This window comes from Crinia signifera, chromosome 8, assembly GCF_055691185.1.
Source record: "Crinia signifera chromosome 8, ASM5569118v1, whole genome shotgun sequence".
Taxonomy (NCBI): domain Eukaryota; kingdom Metazoa; phylum Chordata; class Amphibia; order Anura; family Myobatrachidae; genus Crinia; species Crinia signifera.
This window is the reverse complement of record NC_139224.1, coordinates 166,678,550-166,697,107: the sequence shown is the minus strand read 5'-3', so window position 1 is coordinate 166,697,107 and position 18,558 is coordinate 166,678,550. Positions and strand designations below refer to the sequence as shown.

Here is an 18,558-nt window from a genome sequence, read left to right as displayed (position 1 = left end):
AGAAAGTATAGAAACAAATAGAACATTTTGTTAAATCTAATAACGTGTAGACTTCCGAAAAAGTGCAAACTTAGGTATGCATCTTTGTGCATCATAACAGAACGAAGCAAGCTCCTACGTCGGCTTGCCCTATTAAACTTAGGTAACTTTTGAGACGCCAATAGAACAGGGTGAGGGGGTGGGGGGATGATTCCCCGGGTTCGGGAGAGTCCTCTCGGTAAGGCCTTCTGTTCTCGAGAAGGGAGTGAGGAGTCAGTGGGGTCAGGTGGACAAAGGTGGGGAGGTGGTCAGGGAGGAGGAACGGGTTGTACGTGGAAGCGCCGTAGCCCCATAAGCTTGGGCGTAAGTCTCTTGGCAGGGGGTAGTAAGCATCGTGTGGCCACAGACCGGATTACTTCCTTGAGTATGGAGGAGTCGCGGAAGTGAGTCAGCCGGGTTTGACTGTGATGGTTGTTTCTGTGGGAGGGGATGTCTTGAAGTCTGTGTCATCGGGGTCATGGACGTGTAGTAGGTTATATGGCTGAGAGTTGACGGCTGTCTGTGGCTGGTGTCAGGTCGTGTCGACCAGTGTAGGTAAGAGAAGTGTTTCAATCACATTCTGACATGGAGCGGGGGGTTGTCTGTGTGGTATCATCTTCGTCTAGCCAGAGCTCTGCATCCTGAGGCGATGAGAAATCTTTAAAGGATGTCCCAGAGAAGATGCGCAGTTTTGCCGGGTATATTAAAGCAAATTTTCTCTCAACCTTGATTAGCCTGGAGCAGATGGGAGAGAATTCTTTTCTTGCTTTAGCCACTTCGGCCGAGAAGTCCTGGAACAGGAGGATTTTATTACCCTCCCACTCTGTGTTCCTCAGCCTGCGTGATGCGCTCCATATTAACTCCTTATGTAGGTAGTTTAGCAGTTTAAAAATAACTGCTCTCGGTCTAGCCCCCTCTTGTGGTCGTTGGGGGCCTAGTCTATGGGCCCGTTCTAGAACCATGTCTTGGCATTGATCCTCTATTTGCAGCAGTTTGGGGAGCGTGATTTTTATAAAATCATATAGGTGCTGTCCTTTGACCGCCTCTGGCAGTCCAATAACTCTTAGGTTATTCCTTCTGGACCTGTTCTCTAGGTCCTGTAGTTTATTGTGGACCTGGTACAGTTCCTTTGTGTGTCTGTGCGATTCTTTTTTCAGTTCTGCAATAGCCCCAACGTTTTCTCCCACTCTGTGTTCTGTGACAAGAGCTCTCTGGTTGAGCTGTGCTATTTGACATTCTGCTCCTTCAATAGGGGGCCTATGGCTACCCTTATGGCTTGTACCATGTCCCCATATGTGACTGGGTGTGATGGCGGTGGGAGTACCTGCAGGGTGTCTGTAGAGATATTCTCTTGGAGGAGAGGGTCAGAGCTCACTTCAGTGTGGGTTTGAGGGGGGGTCCGCTTTGCTGGGGTGTCTGTTGGAGCAGTTTGGGAGTTGTGCACGCTGTCAGCGCTGGCGGGCGCCATCTTGGATTCTTTAGCCCTCTTTTCTGTTTCGCGCTGTGCGCGGCTTTTCGTGCTGGGCATAGCCTCAGCAAGTTGCTCCATGCAGCGGGGGGTCTTCCGGAGCGGGGGAGCGGGTGACTGGCTTCTGTTGGAAGGCGAAAATCGCCGTGTAAAAGGTGTTTGGGCTGCCTTCTGAGCGGAGCTGCAGCGCTCAGCCTCCTCTCATCAGGGAGCCGGAACCGGAAGTTACTGGTCTGTAGGGCAAGCTTTAGCTGGGGATTCCCTCCCACGATTGGCATCGGCTGGAGCTGAGATCGCTTGTGATGCTTCGCGGTAAATGTGCTACGGACCACACATTGCTCACAACCAGTGTTTAGCGGACCAGGACAAAGAGCTTGCGGTGTTGGCTTGACCTGGAAATTACCCAGATCTCATTCATTTTAAGAAGCAACATAATACAATATGAAGTAGAGCCACCAAGTTACAGCATTTTATTTTACCCAGCGTCTCCAACATTGCTGATGTCCACAAGCATTGTTACTAATAACTGACGCAGTTACTGTCATCCTAGAATTGAAGAGTAAAATAGATTTAGTTTAAAATTAATACAAATGTTGAAAATAGAATAAATAATGACTTTATACATACTTGCCTACCCACCCGGAAGCTGCGGGAGACTCCCAGATTTTCAGGAAGTCCCCCTCCGAGCAGCCTGGATGAGCAAGTGGCTCTCCCGCATCCCACTAGGAAGCGAGCAGGACAGTGAGATAACCAATGACAGTGCTGTGGGGAGGGGGTGGGGCTAAATAATTTGGTTCGGGTTATTTAGCCCCACCCACTCCACACAGGCCCTAAAATTCTTCCCAGTTGCGCCAGTGGGGAGACTAAATCACAGGCAAAATGGCCACCACACATGTTTCCAGAGACCTGCGCATGCGTAGTAGGCTCTGGCACAATGGAGTAGACCTGCACATGTGCAGAAGGCAAATATAGGCACATCGCTGGTGCATCGCATGCAGCACGCTCAGCACAGAAGCTCCGTCACCCTGTGTGTACGGGGCATAAGAGTCGTCTGTCACATACACATCGGATTACACATCTCACCGGATTGGCCCGTCGTGTGGAACATACTAATTACAGCCACAATCCTGGGAACTGAAATGCGGATCTGAGAATCGTCCTATCTCTCATACCTGAAATGTGGGTGCTGGCGGCTCCTGGCCCAGAACCTCTTTCACCTTCTTCATCTTTAGCTGCCATGTGGACATATAAAACAGGACACGTGTGTGTCAGTGACACATACATACTGAAACAGGACACGTGTGTGTCAGTAACACATACATACTGAAACAGGACACGTGTGTGTCAGTAACACATACATACTGAAACAGGACACGTGTGTGTCAGTAACACATACATACTGAAACAGGTACATACTGAAACAGGACACGTGTGTGTGTCAGTGACACATACATACTGAAACAGGACACGTGTGTGTCAGTGACACATACATACTGAAACAGGACACTTGTGTGTGTCAGTAACACATACATACTGTCTGAAACAGGACACGTGTGTGTCAGTAACATACATACTGAAACAGGACACGTGTGTGTCAGTGACACATACATACTGAAACAGGGCACGTGTGTGTCAGTAACACATACATACTGAAACAGGACACGTGTGTGTCAGTAACACATACATACTGAAACAGGACACGTGTGTGTCAGTAACACATACATACTGAAACAGGTACATACTGAAACATGACACGTGTGTGTCAGTGACACATACATACTGAAACAGGGCACGTGTGTGTCAGTAACACATACATACTGAAACTGGTACATGAACATCCAATATTTCGACTTGTTTGTCACAAACATAATAAGAGTGAATATGAGCATCACCACACACAAGCATGCATTACACTTTACCAGTGGCGCCACTAGGGGGCATGCGAGGCCTGTGCCACACGTGCTGAGAGGTAACACCAAAATGCCGGCTCCTTCCCAGTGACAGGTGCTGAGTGCTGCACCAGGCTCCTGTCATTGTGTAACAGCCAGCACTGCAGCCTAGGGACGGCCATCAACTATCGATAATTCCAAATCATCAATGGTTTATGGCCCATGTCAACTACCTTTGCCATCGATGGGAGAGAACCAGATTTCCCTCCATCGACGGCACAGCAAAACCGATGAGTTCTTTTTTCAAGACACGGAGCATAGCCCCACCCATGACAACCCTGAAGCCCCACCCTCATGTTCTGAATGGTCCACGAGCCGGTCAGGCAAAGAAAATGTATGACCATCGATAGGTAAAACTATCGATGGTCATCCATCACATAGTTTGTTACTATCGTTGAAGTATCACCATACCATCGATTGCCATCCCTACTGCAGCAACAGTGCCAAAAATGGTGGTTTGGGGCATAAGGCCACGCCCCCTTTTTGGGCCCGGCTGCATTGGGTGGCATCAGGCAGGGTAAGTGACCTGGTGGTTCTCTCTGCATCTGCACCTACACCTGTGTGTATTCAATGCCCCCACAGCTATCCCTGCACCAACACCTACACTATGCACCTTATTCAGGTCCCTTCGCTTCCCCCGTGCATTCGCATTTCTGCTCATATGAAGACGCAGGGTGTGTGCGGCCACGGCAGACAGGGTGTTCGCCAGGAGCACACACCCAGGATTGTAGGTGGGGGTGTGTGGGGGGGGGGGCATGCAGCGTCGGGCTGGGTGATCCTCCCATGGGAATGCCCAGCGATTCATGGGCTATACCATGAGAACGCTAGGGCCGAGGGGGGGGGGGGGGGCACAGGGTGGCCAGCTGACATCACTGGATGTCAGCTGCCCCCGCCCACTTCCTCCTGAGGGTGCACACATATCTAAGTGACTTGAGAGTCACTTAGATATGTGTGCAGTACACCTTCGCCATCACCCGATGGTCCCTCACAGCGACTGGGGAAACGTTAGGTAACCGTAGTGGGCACCTCACACAGGCCTCGGTGTCTATCACTCACCTGGAGAGACAGGAGCTTCATTTCCAGACACATCTTCTTCTGGTCAGTGTTCACCAAGAGCTCCTAACAGTAACATATATGTTATAGAAGTGTTACACCGATGGGAACATAGGAACACACAGTCACGTATCCTCTAACGTTACAGTGTCCCTATTTAGCTCAGTCAATAAAAGCGCACGTTCCGGCCTATCACAAAATGGAGGCGTCAATGAGGAAGGACGGATATGCCTTTTTCCATGGCGCCACTGAGTAAGTCTTGGGTTACGCGGCGGCTGCGATAACTGGGGCCCAGTGTGACAATCATCGTAGGTGAGCCTGTGACAATGGCTGCTGGACATTTTCATACGGCTGCGATTGGATGTGCAACCATTAACTGAACGCAGGCCGTGCAAATTCGCAGCTGTGTGATGAGGTTTGAATCAGGCCCTTGTTTGGTGGTGCGATGGAAATAGGCATATTCGGCCTGGAGCTGATGTCACGCGTGTGCCCCTAACAGTCAGTGTGTTCACACTTTCACTTGAGGGGCTGGAAATGGAGTATTGGTGGCAGTGGGGGCTGCCCGAAGTGGCACTGCCCGTTCACCCCCTCCCTTCACTGGTTGGCTGAAGTCCCGACCACCCGACTGAAACTATGCCCCAAATTCACCTGAGAGTCCACCCCCAGACGTGTCCTTAGTTCCACCCCTATATCATAGAAGCTCTGCCCCCTGGCGCATCTCTGCCACTTCCCGAGACAATCAGATGTGGACTGAGGGGAAGCGACTGAGGGAGGAGACTGCTGTCTGTAGGAGCAAGTGCGACACCTAGGGGCGAGATGTACTAAGCCCTGAAAAGTGATAAAATGGAGAGTGATAAGCCTCCACCCAATCAGCCCCTAACTGTCATTTTTCAAACACAGACGGTGACATGGCAGGTAGAAGCTGATTGGCTGGTGGTTTATCACTCTCAATTTTATCACTTTTCAGTGTCAGTAAGTGGTATTTGTCAGTAAGGGGGGTGTCTTTGTCAGTAAGTGGTATCTGCCAGTATGGGGTGTCTGTGTAGGTAAGTGTGTCAGTGGTATCTTTCAGTGAGGTGTGGCTGTGTAGGTAAGTGTGTCTGTGTCAGTAAGCGGTGTCAGTAAGTGGTATTTGTCAGTAAAGGGTGTCTGTGTCGGTAAGCGGTGTCATTAATTGGGATTTGTCAGTAAGGAGTGTTTGTGTCGGTAAGCGGTGTCACTGTTAGTAAGTGGTATTTGTCAGTAAGGGGTGTTTGTGTCAGTAAGGGGTGTCTGTGTCTACGATACCCGCTGCAATCCTGCCATTCCTGCCAGCAGTCGCGTCCCCCATAGGTTTCTCTGGGAAATGCGATGCTGCCAGAATGTGAAGATATTCGGGTATTGGCCCCCAGTGCTCTCATATTCTTCAGATTGTGATAACACCATAGGATGTAGTTCCGTCAGGGTTCCACAGGAACACTCCACCAGAAATAGTCCCTGTACATGGTGGTTGCAAGGACCGTGGACACGCAGAAGCCCGGCACATGGCTGGTATTGGCTTCTTGTGGAGATCCTCTACCTGTGCCTGTGATACATTCACCGATATAATCGCATTATGCAGTGCGATCTGCGCAATATTAGCACTGAGGATTGCAGATGGAATCACTGGTAAAGGGGATCCTATAAGTGTAAGATGCCAGAGACTATAATCCACCTGCAGTATCTGGAGCCTGGTTTCCAGGTGTATCTTCTCCTGCTTGATGCTGTCTAATTGCTCCTAAAAGTAAAATGGGAAGTTATAACGACACAGAAACATCAATAATTCTAAATCATCAATGGTTTAGGGCTGATGTTAAATGCTTTTGCCCAGGAAGATTCCGGCCATCGATGGAACAGAACCACCCTTTTTTTTTTTTGGTCATACAATGCATATGGTGCCAGATTCGATGCTCATGTCCAGAATGACCATCAATGGCAAGGATCGATGGTAAACATGGCGATGGCCATCCCTAGCAATTGGGTAAATCACTGCATTGGGTGATCACTAGGAGTGAGTGTAGAGAACATTTGCCTTCATCAGGACAATTAAACCTCTTTAAAAGCTGCAATCAATGACGCAACTTCAACTGCCCCCAGTGCGTGACAGTGCCAGCCACAGGCGGGACGCGGGAGTGTCCCCCAAAAATCAGAACAGTTGGGAAATATGCGAAACGCTCCGGAATTTGCTCCGGAATATGCTGATTGTCCCGGAATCAGCTCTGGCCCATTCATTAATTCAAAATAATATCCCTAATTCATCTTTTTGGGGCTCGGCAATTGGTTTGTTCTGTATTTACTACGACCCGCTTCGCAGAAATAGGACATTAAACATCTACTAATCCATTTACCACAAACAGTTTGCGAGTTTCTGTATGGGAGCTGTAGCGAGCTATACACAGACACAGGAGTCCTGGAATAAGAAGAAGATGCGTAAGACTCACAGAGCAATGTAGAAGTAAGACCAAATCACAGAATAAACAAGTTTATGTACTTATTTTCCCAGCTCAAATACAATATACAATGAGAGAAATATTATGGGGGTCATTTATCAACAAGTGATAAAACCATACTTACCTACTTTCTGGCTCTCCTTTCAGGGAGAGGGCAGCCAGCTCAGGGGGGGCGGGGCTGCTGGAAGACAAAAGGGGTGGGGCGGAGCCACACAAGTGGCTACTTATTTGGGGTTGTGGCCAGAGCAATTGCGCCGTTTTAGCCACGCCCCGACAAGCAATGCCATTTTAAACAGCTTTCCGGGAGGGTTAGCCCTTCTTTCGATTTCCAGGCCCCTCTCTGCCATTCCGGGAGGGTAGGCAACCCTGGATAAACTCATTGTGAATGTTAAACCTTGTTGTGTAGGATTAATGAATCCCAGCTGATCAGATCCTGTCATGTGTTCAGCTCCCAACTGCCATGTGTTTGAAAAATGACAGTAAGGGGCTGAGTGGCTGGTGCACCATTTATCATACGCAAAGAGTTTATAATTTACATTGAATTTTATCACTCGTTGATAAATGTGCCTGAAATGGTGCTGTCATGTACAATCTTCCTCAGCATCCCGGCAGAAAGGGGCTGCCGGGTGGTTTAGGTTTCGGCACTTAGAGGCGGGGAGGCTTCCTGCTGCTCTGTGACCCCTGGTGCAGTCAAGTGATGCTGCAAAGTGGCAGCTCACTTTACAGCACCGGTGGTTACATCAGGAGGAAGCCCTGAATACCGGCAGTACTGCAGGAGCCAATTTCCAGGGATGGAACGTTATCACAAGCTCTGTCACTGCATGCAATTATCGCATTGCGAGTTGGCCGATGTTATCAGCACATCCACATCTGAGGATGCCGATGGCCTAAATCAGCCCCTACTTGTGTACAATATAAAATATACATGACAATACTAGATGCATACTTGCCTCCCCTCCTGCATTCTGCAGGAGACTCCCTGACATAGCAGCAATCTCCCTCTCTCCCTCATTAGTCTAGTAATCTCCCTCATGTCACCTAGCCCACATTACACTTACATCATAGTTACCTCCCCTCCTGCATTCTGCAGGAGACTCCCTGACATAGCAGCAATCTCCCTCTCTCCCTCATTAGTCTAGCAATCTCCCTCATGTCACCTAGCCCGCATTACACTGTTACATCATAGTTACCTCCCCTCCTGCATTCTGCAGGAGACTCCATGACATAGCAGCATTCTCCCTCTCTCCCTCATTAGTCTAGTAATCTCCCTCATGACACCTAGCCCACATTACACTGTCACATCATAGTTACCTCCCCATCTACATTCTGCAGGAGACTCCCTGACATAACAGCAATCTCCCTCTCTCCCTCATTAGTCTAGCAATCTCCCTCATGTCACCTAGCCCACATAACACTGTTACATCATAGTTACCTCCCCTCCTGCATTCTGCAGGAGACTCCCTGACATAGCAGCAATCTCCCTCTCTCCCTCATTAGTGTAGCAATCTTCCTCATTTTACCTAGCCCACATTACACTGTTACATCATAGCTGCCTACCCTCCTGCATTCTGCAGAAGACTCCCTGACATAGCAGCAATCTCCCTCTCTCCCTCATTAGTCTAGCAATCTCCCTCATGTCACCTAGCCCACATTACACTGTTACATCATAGTTACCTCCCCTCCTGCAGTCTGCAGGAGACTCCCTGACATAGCAGCAATCTCCCTCTCTCCCTCACTAGTCTAGCAATCTCCCTCATGTCACCTAGCCCACATTACACAGTTACATTTTTGGGGAAAAAAGGAATGAGAGATAGATACATTTACATTGAATCATCATTTCTATTTTCCAGCACTTTACCAAGTATAGTATCTCTTACTAACTGCTTTGGGGCTCATCTACATTTGGGTATAAGTCATTTAAAAATATTCCTCTCAGATGTAGCAGTACACACCCACGCTTCTAGGTGCCACGTTCACAATTTCTTTTCACAATCTCTCCATATATGGAATTAGATACGCCCTTTGGGTGAAGCCTGACACGCCCCCAATGGGGCACTGTGCAAAATTCTATTACCGACTATAATCTCCCTGAAACTAGTTTTTTAAAGTAGGCAAATATGACTAGATGGCACTGCTGTCTTTGTAAAATCAGTTTTGCTGAGCAGCAACACGCGTGCGAAGCCTCGGTGAAACGCTAACTTATAACAATAAGCCACTGACGGACTTACCACAGACTATTGTCACAGCGATCAGCATCTTCAAGTTCCTGAAAGGCAGAGTGGTAATCATCAATATATGATCTTACAGAGTCATTGCTTTTCTGGTGTATGGACATACAGTGAATAACATGAAGGGGGAAAATTTCCTAAGAATACGAATACGAAAATTTGTCTAGTCGTATTTACATTCGTATTCCGAGGTTAATTTACTAACTTTCCGTATTTGTAGTTTTTGGATTTGCCGATGCCGTATTGGTTCGTATTTTTACCAATACGAATTTGTATTTTAAATACAAATTGGTATTGGCTTCAGCCTGCACGGATCAGTTAGACCCGTGCAGGCTTCAGCGAAAAATAAATGAATAATTAAAAAAACAGCGTGGGGTCCACCCCCACAACCAGCACCAGGCTCAAAGAGCCGGGCCTGGTTTTAAAATATCAGAAAAACATTCAAATAGGGGTTCCCAGATTTTTTTAAACCAGCCCCAGGGCCAGGGCTAGTTCCCAAAATACGGGGACAAAATCAACCCCAAGCCCAACCAGCCAGCAGGGTAGTGCCACAGCCGGGGGGGAACGACTTTTTATACAAGACCAAAGCATTCACCCTAGTCAGCCTGGGCAGGGGTCCTGGGGAGGTGGGGAAAAAGTGGGATCCCACGGATTTCATTCAACCAGCAGCATGCTCTTGAGCCGGTCCTTTTTACGGAAATACGGGGAGGGGAAGTGTAGGGGGTCCTCTATATTTACAATGGCCAAAAACAAAATTTAGTAAATTTCCCCCCTGTATTTTAATGTGATAGACACTCACTTGAACATAGCAATTATGGAGATGACTGCGATGGTGAAGATCAGGCGTAGATATCCCCTGCCCCATATATAGTCCAGGTCTGAGGGGAAAACGCACATTGTAAGATACATGCCGCACTGATGGGGGTAAAAGGTTTATAGTACTGGGTCATATGTCTATTGTTCTATCAGATTCATTGTTCCGGAACTACTGCCTGGAGGCTAGAACAGGCATGGCCAGACTATGGTCCTTGTGAAACTACAAGTCCCATCATGCCTTGCCACAGTTTTGCTATTACGGAATGCTAAAACTATGGCAAGGCATGCTGGGATGTGTAGTTTCACCCAGCTGGAGGGTCACAGTTTAGCTATGTCTGCCCTAGAAGATAAAGTAGATCCAAATTAAAATAGGGATTTATTGTTAGGACGGTTCTGGGATAGCGGATCGCCAGGCGTCCAGGACGACAATCACATGGTATTACCATTCTTGGTTAGAACACATCTAGGGCGGTATTCAATGTGAATACCAGCGAGGTGCAGAGAATTCTGTTTAGGATTCGCTGCACATTCGCCACGTTCCGGAGCCTTGCCGGCTCCGGTATTCAACGAGTCAGGGGCTCGCTGCCCCTGACTGGCGAATATGAGCTCCTGCGGCGAACGCCGCAGGGAGCCCGGGGAAACGGTGGCAGGCAGGGAGATAGAAGTCTCTCTGCCTGCCCCAAAGCGTATGTGGGGGGGAGGTGGGCTCCCCGGGTGCCAGGCAGCACAGGCTGCCCTCCGGGGGTGCCAGCAGGGGACCGGGTATATTCACTACACCCGATCATGCATATGTAACGATCGGGTGCAGTGAATATATGAATATCTAATGAGCGGCTCGGCTCCGGCGCCCCCTGCTGGCTGGTCAGTGTAAAAAAAAATATATATATATATTTTTTTTTTAAATTAAATATATATTCATGTGCTTACAGCACATGAATAAAAGTAGCATGCCCCTCCTCAGAATAAAATTCCTGATTTTTTTACACCAAATGTAAAAAACAAAACACTTTATTTTAAAAGTTCACATTCCACTTCACCATAAAAATATAGCGATTGCTACTCGGTGAATCATGGCGAAAAAAACCTTGAAATGTATTCGCCATCTGGTCATTGAATAGGGTGATTCACCGTTTTTGTCAGAAATTCGCCTTACAGCACAAAATCGCCATAAAGACCTGGCGAATCAGCCTCATTGAATACCGCCCCTAGTTAGATGCCTAAAGATAGTCAACAGCGTCTAGATCTAGTATTAGGGATACGGTCATTGGTTCAACACCAATTAGGTCGACAAGTATTATGTCAACACTACTAGGTCGACATGCAGATATGTCGACATGGGTTAGGTCGACAGGGTCATTAGGGAAACAAGGTCATTAGGTCGACATGTTTTTGTTTTTTTTTACTGTTTTTTGAGCCGACATGTGCTGACAGGCGGTGTTTCATGCCATCCACTAGAGCGCGGTGGGAGAATATAATAGTGTGCCCGAAGCATTGCGAGAACTCTCATCTTAGTAAATAATATAGATCCTTCTGTCTTACCTCCATTTTCGTCATCAACGACTTCATAGTTCTCGAACTGGACGACACTGAAAAGCAAAGGAGATCCGGCATGAAACGGGCGAGCAATGATATCAGGCACGTTACCGGGGTGTTACTGACGGGATCCAGAAAATAGGTCGATAATCAATAAGTTGACACTAAAAAGTTGACATGCGCTAGGTCGACTTTCATGAATTGTTGACATAAGCAAAAACTATGGTCGACACATTAAAAGGCCGACATGCATTTTTCATGATTTTTTAAATTTTGGGGGATTTTCACCTGGTTTACCATCCACCCGGACTCCGTTTGTATGGCCCCTGGCCTGACGCATGGTGATAGGGCCACATGCTCAAGTATCGACATTCACACAAAAATACATGAAAAACAATGTCGACCTGGTAAATGTCAACCTTTTGGTGTCTACTGAGACACTCTCTATCCTATGACCGATACCCGCCAGTGACTATGGGCCTGATTCAGACATGATTGCAAAGCTGCTTTTTTTCTCAAATGGACAAAACCATGCTGCACTGCAGGTGGGGCAGATGTAACATGAGCAGAGAGTTAGATTTGCGTGGTGTGAGTTCAAATTGATATCTAAATGGCAGTGTAAGAATAAAGCAGCCAGTATTTACTCTGCACAGAAACAATATAACTCACCCGAATCTAATTCTCTCTCTGCGCCTGTTACATCTGCCCCACCTGCAGTGCAGCATGGTTTTGTCCATCTGCTAACATTGCAGCCAGGCTAACAGGCCTGAATTAGGCCCTATGTACCTGCAGGTCCATTTTCTTTGATAAAGCGGAGAAAGATAATGTACCAACCAATCAGCTCCTAACTGTAATGTTACAGACTGTGTTTACAAAAATTACAGTTATGATCAATTTGTATATGTCCACATGATCTCTCTCCAAGGATTAGTACATACGTGTCACTGTCTCTGCACATACTAACACTGGACACACATGTGCCTCTGTTGCTATGTCTGGCACCTCGGGGTACATGTGCCGCTATGTCGGCACCTCAGTGTACACATGTGCCTCTGTCGCTATGTCGGCACCTCAGGGTACATGTGCCTCTATGTCTGGCACCTCGGGGTACATGTGCCTCTATATCGCTATGTCGGCACCTCAGTGTACACATGTGCCTCTGTCGCTATGTCGGCAACTCAGGGTACATGTGCCTCTATATCGCTATGTCGGCACCTCAGTGTACACATGTGCCTCTGCTGCTATGTCTGGCACCTCGGGGTACATGTGCCTCTGTCGCTATGTCTGGCACCTCGGGGTACATGTGCCTCTGTCGCTATGTCTGGCACCTCAGGGTACACATGTGCCTCTGCTGCTATGTCTGGCACCTCAGGGTACACGTGCCTCTGTCGCTATGTCTGGCACCTCGGGGTACATGTGCCTCTGTCGCTATGTCGGCACCTCAGGGTACATGTGCCTCTGCTGCTATGTCTGGCACCTCAGGGTACATGTGCCTCTATGTCACTATGTCGGCACCTCAGGGTACATGTGCCTCTATGTTGCTATGTCTGGCACCTCAGGGTACATGTGCCTCTATGTCACTATGTCGGCACCTCAGGGTACATGTGCCTCTATGTCACTATGTCGGCACCTCAGGGTACACATGTGCCTCTGTCGCTATGTCTGGCACCTCAGGGTACACATGTGCCTCTGTCGCTATGTCTGGCACCTCAGGGTACACGTGCCTCTGTCGCTATGTCTGGCACCTCAGGGTACATGTGCCTCTGCTGCTATGTCTGGCACCTCGGGGTACATGTGCCTCTATATCGCTATGTCGGCACCTCAGTGTACACATGTGCCTCTGCTGCTATGTCTGGCACCTCAGGGTACACATGTGCCTCTGTCGCTATGTCGGCACCTCAGGGTACATGTGCCTCTATGTCACTATGTCGGCACCTCAGGGTACATGTGCCTCTATGTCGCTATGTCTGGCACCTCAGGGTACACATGTGCCTCTGTCGCTATGTCGGCACCTCAGGGTACATGTGCCTCTATGTCGCTATGTCTGGCACCTCAGGGTACACATGTGCCTCTGTCGCTATGTCGGCACCTCAGGGTACATGTGCCTCTATGTCACTATGTCGGCACCTCAGGGTACATGTGCCTCTATGTCGCTATGTCTGGCACCTCAGGGTACACATGTGCCTCTGTCACTATGTCTGGCACCTCAGGGTACACATGTGCCTCTGTTGCTATGTCGGCACCTCAGGGTACATGTGCCTCTATGTCGCTATGTCGGCACCTCGGGGTACATGTGCCTCTATATCGCTATGTCGGCACCTCAGTGTACACATGTGCCTCTGCTGCTATGTCTGGCACCTCAGGGTACACATGTGCATCTGTCGCTATGTCGGCACCTCAGGGTACATGTGCCTCTATGTCACTATGTCGGCACCTCAGGGTACATGTGCCTCTATGTCGCTATGTCTGGCACCTCGGGGTACATGTGCCTCTGTTGCTATGTCTGGCACCTCAGGGTACACATGTGCCTCTGTTGCTATGTCGCACCTCAGGGTACAGGTGCCTCTATGTCGCTATGTCGGCACCTCGGGGTACATGTGCCTCTATATCGCTATGTCGGCACCTCAGTGTACACATGTGCCTCTGCTGCTATGTCTGGCACCTCAGGGTACACATGTGCCTCTGTCGCTATGTCGGCACCTCAGGGTACATGTGCCTCTATGTCACTATGTCGGCACCTCAGGGTACATGTGCCTCTATGTCGCTATGTCTGGCACCTCACGGTACACATGTGCCTCTGTCGCTATGTCTGGCACCTCAGGGTACACATGTGCCTCTGTTGCTATGTCGGCACCTCAGGGTACATGTGCCTCTATGTCGGCACCTCGGGGTACATGTGACTAGATGCAATCCTCACACACTTTGGAGCATCTGTTGCCCGATACATTTATTGTAGATGAACGACAATTACCGTCTTGGCGAGGTGGGCGGAGCTTCTGTGTCAGAGGACTCATCTGCGGCATCCGGCGGTTTCTGTATTTCCCGGGTGCGTTGTGGGCGTGGCATTGCGGATCCTAAAGTAGAAGAAAAGCTCGATCCCTCAGAGTTTGTCATATGGGAACAAAGGACCTTATTCGAACTCGATCGGTCCCCCGCGTGTTCGCACAGGGGACCGATGTTTTGCATTTGCGCATGTGCAGATGTAGGGTGTGAGCGGTCATCCGATTATCATTCAGCTGCAAATCCATGTTTGTTATCAATAGCAATAGGTTACGGGGCTGCTAATGTCACCAAGTGATGCCTCCGCCCATCAGGGCCGTAACTAGGGGGCGCTAGGGGGTCACGTGACACGGGCACTGAAATCCTGCCTGCTGCAGCAGCAGGCCGTCGTGCTTCAGGGGATATTGGGGGTTAGTCAGTCCCAATCGCTGCTCTGCTAAATTGCAGAGCCTGCGATGAGGTATTCACTGTCCAGTCAGAGGGATATCCTTCCCCGTGCCAGCCTGCAAATTGCAGATCTATTCGTATGTCGCTCCCCATGTAATAATCCCCAGTGTGTGCAGTGTGTGCGTAGCCCAGGACTTACTCAGCGGCTGCTCAATCAAAGAAAACAGATGACCATCGATATGTAAAAACATCGATGGTCATCCACTGAATAGTAATATACTATTGATGGCCAGTTGCACTTTTGTCGTCGATGACAACCATCGATGGCAAAGGCAACGATGGCCATCCCTATGTCCAGCTCCCCTCTTTTCTGCTGGCAGCAGTGCAGCATTGTGGAGTGCGAGCACTACTCAGACTCCACTGTGTACCGTGTTTCCCCGATAATAAGACACTGCCTTATTATTTTTTTTTGGAACACAAAACCCCATAGGACTTATTTTCGGGGTAGGTCTTATTATCGGGGAAACATGGTATGCGCAGATCTCCAGAACAATGGCGCGGCGGTCATTTTTCTGGTGATTCCACAGTGCTGTTGCCGCTGGACACTTGAGGGTATGTATTTCAAAAATGGGTGCAGCATGTGCCCTGTGGGCCCCCTGGGACTCAGGGACCTGTGTGCACCGCTGGAGAGAACAATATATCGGTCAGTATTAATGTGGGGTGGGTAAAGCCAATGAATTTCAGCATGTGCCGTCTGAAGGGGTATGGCCCAGTGACGTAGGGGGCGTGGCCAACACTAAACTGCTCTCTGGCCCTTTCTCCCTGGAAACGACATTTGGAGCATCCAATCAGTGGGAGAGTCTCCGAAACACTGCCACCTGCTGGCAGAGAGTTAAACTACACCTCTTTCTCACACAGGCACAAACACAGAATGTAGCAGATTAGCTTTCAAAGCTTTTGCTGCTGTACCCTGTTGCCCCCTGAGGTAAAGTATGAGGTACAAGCTGAAAGTACCCCTCTGTGTGGCAATGCGTTGGGGCCCCATAGATTGCTGGGTAATGCCTTATTACTGGTTAGGTGCCATATTCACAGACAGGTATATACACTGTACATACACTTACTTACAGGTGACACCGATGTACTGAGTGGAGCAGCAGCAGATGTGGGAGTGTAGACAGGATTAGGGCTGCTTACATTCTCTGTGCTGCTGAGACTGATCCTCCTGCCAGGCTGTGAGTGACAGTTGGCTGTGAGTGACAGTTGGCTGCGATAGTCTGTTGGGCTGGATGGGCGTGAGGCAGCAGAGGGGGATATCTGCAGCCTGGGCGGGGCTGTATTTTTGGGTCCCTAGATTTTCAGGTTTTTTGGCCCCCATGGGCACTTCCATCTTTCACCCCACTACAGCTGTTTGGAAAGCAGAGCTAATGCCATCCTTGGCACTGTCAGTAGTCACACGGACACCGATACCCAGCTCAAATAAAGTCTGCCGCCCTCTAATGCTAGTCCATGGTGAATCCGGACAGCCGAGGCACTCTCAGCCTCGCACCTCCTAGGCACACAATGCAGCTGTAAACACATGCAAATGCATTTGGTTCCCATGGTAACATAAGCTATATCCCCTTTAGGAAGCAGGCTGTTTTTCCTGGGGGTGCAGCACCCTCTTATGGTGGGAATCAGCCCTCTCCTTCCATTGCAATTCATTTAAATATCTTATCCCATAGCTCATTATGTCATTTTGGTGCTGCAATGCCCTGGTTGGTCAAGCTGCTTTGAAAGGTGCAACCACACCCATCATTGCAGGCTTTCCAAATTGGGGCCCTAAATATAAATGGGAGGTGTGTGTTGCTGTGGTATGGTTACGGCTTTCCTTACTGGCTCTGCCATAACAAAAAAATACAATTATGTAATGCCACACACTGGGCCCGATTCAGATGTGGTATGGCACATAGCATAAAGTACTGCACTACGGGTTTGATTGATTGGCATTGATTGACTGTCTGCTGCCGTATGGGGACACCTATGGCCACCATTTAGTTGTGTTGCCTCCCTTTTGGGCGAATGATGGTGCCAGGATCTCCATTGGAAGATGGAGATTTTCTGGCCTCTTTGTTAGATCTGCGGCAGCCGGTTTTCCCAGCCCCATGGATCACCCAGCTGGCTGATGGTGACGCCGATAATTATATCAGACACTTGCTGCTGTAGGAACATATTACTGCTTCCATGTAATCAGCAGCGATGGGACCTCACCTGATCAGAAATCACAACATTTACGAGATATGAGAGTGTGATTCGCACAGCCATGTACAGGGCTGCCACTAGAAATTTACGGCCCCGGGACTGATTTCCAGTCCCTCCCCCCTATCAACCACCCTCCCCCCGCCTCCCTTCACTTACCGCCTGACTCTTCCTCCCTCATCCCCTGCAGGTCCCGAAGCACACGCTTCTTCAATGCAGGACGGCAGCGGCCAATTAAAATGCAGCACCGCCTGGTGAGCCAATCAGAGCTCGTGTACCGGCAGCCGCTCAGATTGGCTAACGGTACTTAAGTTCTGATTGGCTCAAAAGCTGGTGCAGCATTTTAATTGGCTGCCAGCGTCCTACTTTGAAAAAGCCTGTGCTTTGTTCAGTGCACAGAGCGCAGCGCAGGCAGCACAGAGGAGGGGATGCAGTGGGCAAAATGAGCTGCCCGGGCATTAAACCCATAGAGTCTTTAAAATATGAGGGCATATGACAGCCTTCCATACTACCGGTCTGCAAAACTACAACAAAGGGGACTATGGGGGCCATTTTTATTCTTCAATATTTGCAGCTTATTATATTGAATGGTGTTCACTGGGATGATCTCTGTATTGTATGGCAGTCTTTGAGATGCTCTCTATTGTTAATCTGGCATTAGAAAAGATCTGGGGCCACTACTGCTGCACCTCTTGAGAAGACCATGTTGGTCCCTAGTAGGTCTTCAAGAGGTCAAGGGAATCAGTGTGATGGACAGCGTTGAAATTCCGTCTACGGCTATGCAACATTTTCTGATAATTATCCTTAATGGAAAATATGTTTACTCTAAAGAAACGAGGCCAGTACAGACCTCTACCCTAATGCTCACTCCCTCCTCATCCCTCTGGGTTTATTTTTTATTTAAATGCTTTTACTGAATCTCATCATTTCTGCAATATTAATATTCCATTTTTTTATGCATTATCTCATTTTTAGATTATTAGATATAATGGAGGAAATTTACAAAGCAAAATGCAGTAGGAATTGGCGTAGTCGTATTCGGGCATGTATTCGTACGTTTGTAATTTACTAATGAGAAATAATGTTATTTTGTATTTTACAACCGTAACAACCTGTCCTGTTCGTATCTTTTTACAAAAATACGAACTAATACGCCATCGAATGAATACCCCTTGAATTTTACATTACTCCAATGTCATTTTGAAATTTACTATCAAGTCGTATTTCGAAATCCGAATGTATACTAGGCGTATTCTAGTACAAGTTGTAAAAATAATACGCCAAAAACATACGACATCGGAAAATACCAATATCTAAAATACGACACCTTTGTAAATTATGCTCCACCGATAAAAGTCGTATTCAGTCGTACACAAAATACGAATACGACTGAAACAGGCGCC

The 18,558-nt window shown here is 48.5% G+C and overlaps 1 protein-coding gene across 1 annotated transcript; it reads right to left on the bottom strand.

Moving 5' to 3' along the window:
• Positions 1 to 1,928: 1,928 nt before the first annotated feature.
• LOC146026749 (uncharacterized) lies at positions 1,929 to 16,256 on the bottom strand. The gene is made up of 10 exons (XM_083157683.1): positions 16,042 to 16,256; positions 14,505 to 14,607; positions 11,540 to 11,586; positions 9,984 to 10,062; positions 9,185 to 9,222; positions 6,855 to 6,916; positions 6,182 to 6,244; positions 4,492 to 4,554; positions 2,659 to 2,718; positions 1,929 to 2,032 (listed from the first exon to the last, which is right to left on the bottom strand). Exons 2-10 carry the CDS (start codon positions 14,597 to 14,599, stop codon positions 2,006 to 2,008), a joined length of 534 nt encoding a protein of 177 aa, XP_083013809.1. The 5' UTR covers positions 14,600 to 14,607; positions 16,042 to 16,256; the 3' UTR covers positions 1,929 to 2,005.
• Between the last annotated feature and the right edge of the window lie 2,302 nt (positions 16,257 to 18,558).

Excerpts from the sequence above, each read along its gene's own strand:
- LOC146026749 (XM_083157683.1), bottom strand. The coding sequence starts at position 14,599 with ATGCCACGCCCACAACGCACCCGGGAAATACAGAAACCGCCGGATGCC. Across the intron at positions 11,587-14,504 it reads CCGCCCACCTCGCCAAGACG|TGTCGTCCAGTTCGAGAACT; the intron begins GTAATTGTCGTT and ends TTTGCTTTTCAG. Across the intron at positions 2,033-2,658 it reads CGCCAGCACCCACATTTCAG|GATGACAGTAACTGCGTCAG; the intron begins GTATGAGAGATA and ends CTTCAATTCTAG.